The sequence below is a fragment of the Hyaena hyaena genome, unplaced genomic scaffold (genome assembly GCF_003009895.1).
Source record: "Hyaena hyaena isolate Hyena2069 unplaced genomic scaffold, ASM300989v1 scaffold_332, whole genome shotgun sequence".
Lineage (NCBI taxonomy): Eukaryota > Metazoa > Chordata > Mammalia > Carnivora > Hyaenidae > Hyaena > Hyaena hyaena.
The window spans coordinates 1,528,034-1,534,992 of NW_024080964.1; the positions used below are offsets into that span (position 1 = coordinate 1,528,034).

Consider the following 6,959-nt stretch of genomic DNA (forward strand, 5'->3'; position numbering starts at 1 on the left):
TGTCAGCTCAGAGCCTGATGCAAGGCTTGAACCCACAAAACCATGAGGTCATGACATGATCCAAAGTTGGACACAGAACCAACTGAGCCACCCAGGCACCTGGAATTTTTTTTTTTTTTTGATGTTTGTTTATTTTAGGATGAGCATGCGCTTGGGGGGGGGAGGGGTGCAGAGAGAGGGAGACAGAATCCCAAGCAGGCTGTGTGCTGTTGGCTCAGAGCTCGATGCCTGGCTTGAACTCATGAGCTGATGAGATCATGACTTGAGCCGAAATCAGGAGTCAGATGCTTAACCATGGAGCCACCCAGATGCCTGCAAAATTTCTTCTCTTTTTTTTTTTTTTAAATTCCTCAAAGCTTTTACCTTAATTACTATAGGAGGTTTCTTCCCTGAATGCGATGAATGACTGTGTCAGGAAAAATTACAGTCTGATTCATGAATTAAAAGAGAAGTAACAGGTGAACTTTGGGTCTAGTGATAGGAGTGGTGTTCATCACTATACCTATTTTAATTCTTAGGAAACTTAAAATTACACTGTTTCAAATACAGTTTAAAAGTGGTTTTATGAGGGGCGCCTGGGTGGCCTAGTCAGTTAAGCGTCTGACTTTCGCTTAGGTCATGATCTCACGGTTCGTGGGTTCGAGTCCCGCATCGGGCTCTGTGCTGACTGCCAGCTCAGAGCCTGGAGCCTGTTTCAGTCTGTGACTCCCTCTCTCTCTGACCCTCCCCTGCTCATGCTGTCTCTCTCTCTCTCCTAGAAATAAATTTAAAAAAAAAAACAAACGTGGTTTTATGAGTGGTATGTTTTGTGATTTTTTTTTCCCCCCTCTCCCTTTCAGGCCTTGGAAGTTTGAACATATAGGCATTGGGCTTCTATCTCTGCTCTTGAGAGATGACCGAGTGTTACCTCTTCGTGCCATACGTTTTTTTATTGAGAATCTCAACCATGATGCGATTGTAGTCCGAAAGGTAGATACTTGATTGTAGCTGCTGTCTTGGGTTTGAGAATTTTTACCTCACCTGAAGCTTTTAAAGTCTTCCCAAGACACTTCACCTTGAAATGTATTGATTTGAAATTTATCACTGTTGGTTCAGAGATGATAATTATTTATCCAACATATATATGAGGGCGTGTTCAGGCAGTGTGCATCTCAACACTGGGAGTATACAGGGAACAAGGTTATAGACTGATGACAAATACTGACTTTAAAAAATTAATGACAAGTATGAAGTGTTGATAGGAAGGGAAAGATACCTGAGGATACAACTCTTTGGTTTTATTCACAAAAGTGTTAGAGGTAGAGTACAAGACAGGGCTGACCGAGCCTGGTGCACTGGAGAAAGACCTTTTAGAAGAAATGTCTAGTTGACATTTGAAGAATGAGCAGATAATTGGTTTAACAAAGAAAATATCGAAGTTTACCAGGGAGACTAGCGTGGATCGAAGTAGGAACTTTCAGTGACTCATTTCCAGTCCGATTTAGTGCTCACGTGGCTGTGCTGCTAGATGTCAGCAGGCGAAGCATTTACCTGCGTGTGAAAGAAGCAGAGCCCAGCTTCTGCTTTGATCAAGACAGGCACCCAGCTGTTCAAGAGACTTAAAATGTTAACACGTGTACTGTAACCTGTCGTCTTTTCTAGATGGCAATCTCAGCTGTGGCTGGTATTCTTAAGCAGCTCAAAAGAACCCACAAAAAGCTGACCATCAACCCCTATGAAATGAGTAAGTACTACCAAATGTAATTAATATGCTGTCTCTCTCTCTCTCTCTCAGAATAAATAAACTTAAAAAAAAATAGATGGATTCTGGGACACCTAGGCTAACTCAGTAGGAAGAACATGCAGCTCTTGATCTTGGGGTCATGAGTTCCAACCCCACACTGAGTGTAAAGATTACTAAAAAAAGAAATAAATACACTTTTAAAACAATAAATGGACCCTGTATCTTCATAATAACATGTACCTTTTGTATACTGTCCACAGACATGTGATCTATTTATTTATCTAACCAACCAAGTGATTATACTAGCTGGTTCTTTATCAAACTGTGTATCACAGATCTAAAGTTAACATTAATTATGAAATACCAGTATCATTAATATATCACTATGTTAATTGTTTCTCTGTGGGTGGTAGAATTAGAGGCAAGGTTTATTTTCTTCTTTATACTGTATTATCAGATTTTCTGAGTAGTAATCTAATCAGGATGGTGTTCAGAAAAAAATGATGAATTAACTTGATTTTGGAAAGAAAAAATGTCATTTTTATTCCTCTGGTATCACATTTTTTCAATCCCTGATAGATCCTTTGACATTTGGACAACTGTCTTTAGTCCTTCTCCACCCCATCTTTGGGAAGGGAGTGTATCTATGCTCCACCATCTTTGTTTGGGAATGCTGTAAAATGATGTTAACTAAATGTGTGAAAGACTTTTATTACACTCCCTACTACTAATCTTGTTTTGTCCTCACTTGAAACACATTTGTAGGTCCCATATTAAATGGATATTTAATGGTTCCCCAAAAACGTTCATATATAGAAAGAATGTATATATATATAAGACATGTAAAATGTTACATGTTTCACATGGTAAAATGTTAAAATTTGGGGCATCAGGGTGAAGAATATATGGGGATTCTTTGAGCACTTTAAGCCTGAAAATAATTCAAATCTAAAATGTTTTAACAAAATCTTTTTAACTTTTGGTAAAAGGAATGGAGTGTGGATCATACTTGATTCCCCCCCCCCCCCCACCAAATACTTATCCCATTAGTGGATAATGCCTCATATATATGTGATCTTGCCTTGAGCGTATTTTGGTAATTGTGTTATGAAGAGAGTCTAGTACTATTGATTAAAAGTTGAGAGTAAACATTGCCTGAATATTTTTAAGTTTATCAAATGTAATTGTCTTTTCCTTAAGGTGGATATTCTAAACCTACCCAAATTCTTGCTGGTGATAGGCCTGATAATCATTGGTTGCATTATGATAGCAAAAGTATACCAAGAACCAAGAAAGAATGGGAGTCCAGCTGCTTTGTGGAAAAAACTCACTGGGGATACTACACTTGGCCGCAGTAAGTGGTCGCTTGCCATGTACCTTATTATTCAACAGCTTGTCTGTGATGTAATATGTTTTATCATTTTGGATTTTTGGAGAGATTCAGAGGCACTTAAAGCAGGTAGAGGTACTCTGTCACCAAAAACAAAAAAATCTCTTCCTTTTTTCTTCTTCTTTCTTTTTCTTTTACTTCTACTAATGCTATACCTCAGTCTTGCCTCTTTATCTTTCCACTGAAACCCTTAGCCTTCTTATTCCCACCCTTATGCATGTAAGGAGTTTGTTAATAGCTGTTCTAAATAATATTCTCACCAGTCAGTGCTACATATGCCTGAACCAGCCCAGAGAAATACTTAACTCGTCTCTTAGTGTCGACTTATGTCACACAGTGAGCAGATAAATTTTTAAGGCCAAAGTTGTTAGTGATGTACTTATATCCCCAAACTTAGCATCTCATTTAGAGTTCATTAAAAGTGCCTTCTCATACTTTCTGTCTGTGAAGCTATACTCTTTTTTTCTACATGTATTACAAATATCAACCCTTACTGTAGGAATATGGTTGTTTATGCTGGTGTGGAAGAGCAGCCTAAGCTGGGCAGAAGCAGGGAGGATTTGACAGAGGTAAGCATTCCATTTTCACTATGTGTAAACACTTACCCTGTTCACAAGCATCTTACTTTGTGTTTCTGATTTTTTTCAAACTGAGCTGAGTGTATTTCAGGATATCACTGGGTAAATACTGGTAAATGTGTACTCCCCATTCTGTTAGGGCCTGTTGGCAAGTCTTTGTATTTAAGATTACTCTCATGTTACTACTCCACTTTACCCTGGGTACTGCTTTATATAGTTACTGCATGTTTCTTGTATCAGTTCTGTGTGGTAAGAAGCTTCTTGAGGGCAAAGATAATGCCTGGCTTTTAGGTGGGTTTTTGTTTATTTGTTTGTTTGGCTTTTAGTTTTTTATTGCATATAAATGATGGGTACTCAGTAAATAGATGTTTGTAGATTTAAGTTAAAACCCCTTTGTTTTCATAAAGCTTATTTCTCCATCATTTTAAAAGTTTACTAAAGACTTTTAAGTTAGTGTCTTTCTCAATTAGGTTAATGATGTAGCTTGCTTTTTTTTTTTTTTTTTTTTTTTTAATGTAAATTCTGTGCTCAATGTGGGGTTTGAACTCATGATCCTGAGATCAAGAGTCCCAGGCTCTACTGACTGAGCCAGACAGGTGCCCCTAGCTTTTATTTTCTAATTCAACAAAGTTTACCTTTTAACTTCTGATGTTTTAGAAATATGGAAATAATTTGTTGGGGTTTGGTTTATAGTTTGGAGGGTTTTCCTAAATCATACACCAGATGGCACAATACCTCTGTCCTTATTTCACAAGCAGTCTGATTATAGGTTTTATTTCCATTTGAGAAATGGAATTCAAACTTGAATGTCTAAAGGAAAACTTTGCAACTGTTACAGATTTAGCATTTCTAGCTGATGATGATATTTTGGTTGTAGAAAGCCTTTGTGGGAACTAAACACTCTTTAAAACAAAAATAATAGCCTAGTGTTGATAATTAAAAGTTTACAATTGAATTTTGACATTTCAGAATCTTGTTTTTAAATAGATCTTAAACCCTGATTGCTTATTTTTTTTTAACTTTATAGGCTGAACAGATTATATTTGATCATTTTTCTGATCCTAAATTTGTTGAACAGTTAATTACTTTTCTATCTTTAGAAGACAGAAAAGGAAAAGATAAGTTTAATCCTCGCCGTTTTTGCCTCTTTAAGGTAAATATGTTATTTAATATCCTTCTTCATAAAGCTTAGTGACTGTCAGTTTGTCAGTTCATAAGTTTTAAAGTCAAAGTTTGAGTCTGGCTGTCTGCTGTCTTTATCTAAAGTGGCTCTAGAAGTTACCCCAGTCATATTGATCTTAGCTTAAAGTCTAGGAGTTTTTAAGAAAAAGAAGCCTTTTAATATTTATCTCTAATATTTGTAATTAGCAGTATAAGAAAAAACCCACCAGACTATATGCATTTAGTGTTCATTTGAGTTTTTTGAGGTGTGTGATGTTTTTAAGGTCTGAAAGGTTAGTAATTTTGATTTCATTCATTAAATTTTAATAGGATATGTAAACACTTTTTATTTAAGTTTACAGACATTGTTAAAGCATTTCTAAAGGGGAGAACACTTGGGGTTTTATAAGCACAGTAGTTATGTAAATAAACACAGGCATATTCTTATAATGGAGATGATAGTCATTTGAATACTGAAGAACTTTATTTTTTTGTTGTTTTTATAGGGCATATTCAGAAATTTTGATGATGCATTTCTGCCAGTTCTGAAGCCCCATTTAGAACGTTTGGTTGCAGACTCACATGAAAGCACCCAGCGATGTGTTGCAGAAATTATAGCTGGTTTAATCAGAGGTTCTAAGCATTGGACGTTTGAAAAGGTGATGTATTTGCATAGCACCTTCCCTGTTAAACCTATAATACTCACTTTTGTAGCAGTTCCCAACCTAGTAAATTCTAATACTGAAAACATGAAGTGTTCAAATTCCATATTGCTTTTGAGTATAGATCACAAATTAGTGGTGTATGGGCAACATTCATTACCTTTTGAAATTTGGATTATTTGCCAACATTAGGGGAAGAACCCTAAAAAATGATTTCCGTTTCTCTGGAAAAACAGGAAGATCCTGGAACTGGTTCTACATTACTGCATTGCCTCAATTGGCTAGTGTGCTGGGCATGGGCTGCTCCCTTCATGAGGCAGTCTGTCTCTGCTCACTAAATCCTTTCTCATAGGGATGCCTGGGTGGCTCAGTCATTTGAGTGTCCGGCTCGATTTCAGCTCAGATCATGGTCCCGGGTTTGTTGGATCAAGGCCCATGTTGGGCTCTGCACTGATAGCGTGAAGTCTGCTTGGGATTCTCTCTTTCTTTCTCTGCCTCTCCCCAGCTCATGTGTGCATATTTGCACACACATGCTCTCTCTCTCCAAATTAATACATAAACATTTTCTTAAAAATCCTTTCTCAGCCTTCTTGCTTGTCACTCGTGTAGTGTTCTAGGCAGTTTGAGTCTGACAGCCTTTTTTTAAGTATCCCTCTTTTTAATTGAAAGATTCAGTTTTATATACTTACCCTAAGGTTAGTTTCTTACCAAGATTCACTAGACTGAAAATACCCAGAATGCCAAAATACAAGGCTGGCCACCATTTCCTCAAAGAAGAGATGCAGCTGCTGGTTTTGGCAGACTTAATTACACTTAAACATGTCACACATATCCTTGTCATCCTGTCTCTGTCATTTTTTACTTACCTCTTTTCTGAGCCCATCTCCTTTCCTTATGAGTTGTTTAAGATACAGCTTTCCTCTGCCCCCTCCCCGAAGCCTGATGCTCTGGCTGGAAATTTTATCCCAAGTCCTGCCTCCTCGTCCCGTATCGGTTCTTTTTTCTAAAGTGCAGAAAAGTAGGATCTCAGGTCCCACTTGATCTAATAAATCAGAATCTGCATTTTATCAAGATCTCTAGGTGATTTGTATTCTCAATAAACTGAGAAGCATCTATACACATGTGTTTGCAGTCTCTGTATCACTGAGCACTTTTAAAAGGCTATTTATAATAATCCAAAACTTGGAGTTTAAAGATTATACTTCAGGCTAATACTAAATTGTATTAAAAAGTCATTGCTTCCAAGTGGACCCAAAAGTATACAGCCAACTAATCTTTGACAAAGCAGGAAAGAATATCCAATGGAAAAAAGACAGCCTTTTTAACAGATGGTGTTGGGAGAACTGGACAGCAACATGCAGAAGAATGAAACTAGATCATTTTCTCACACCATGCACAAAAATCAACTCAAAATGGATAAAGGACCTGAACGTGAGACAGGAAAC

General features: G+C 37.2%; 1 protein-coding gene across 1 annotated transcript in view; it reads left to right on the forward strand.

Moving 5' to 3' along the window:
* PSME4 (proteasome activator subunit 4) overlaps nt 1-6,959 on the forward strand; it is a 100,888-nt gene that overhangs the window by 69,132 nt on the left and 24,797 nt on the right. Inside the window, exons 31-36 of the mRNA XM_039249180.1 lie at nt 840-969; nt 1,642-1,723; nt 2,924-3,077; nt 3,613-3,682; nt 4,719-4,844; nt 5,359-5,511. Of these exons, the coding sequence (XP_039105111.1) occupies nt 840-969; nt 1,642-1,723; nt 2,924-3,077; nt 3,613-3,682; nt 4,719-4,844; nt 5,359-5,511 (715 nt within the window). The remainder of the gene's footprint in view (nt 1-839; nt 970-1,641; nt 1,724-2,923; nt 3,078-3,612; nt 3,683-4,718; nt 4,845-5,358; nt 5,512-6,959) is intronic.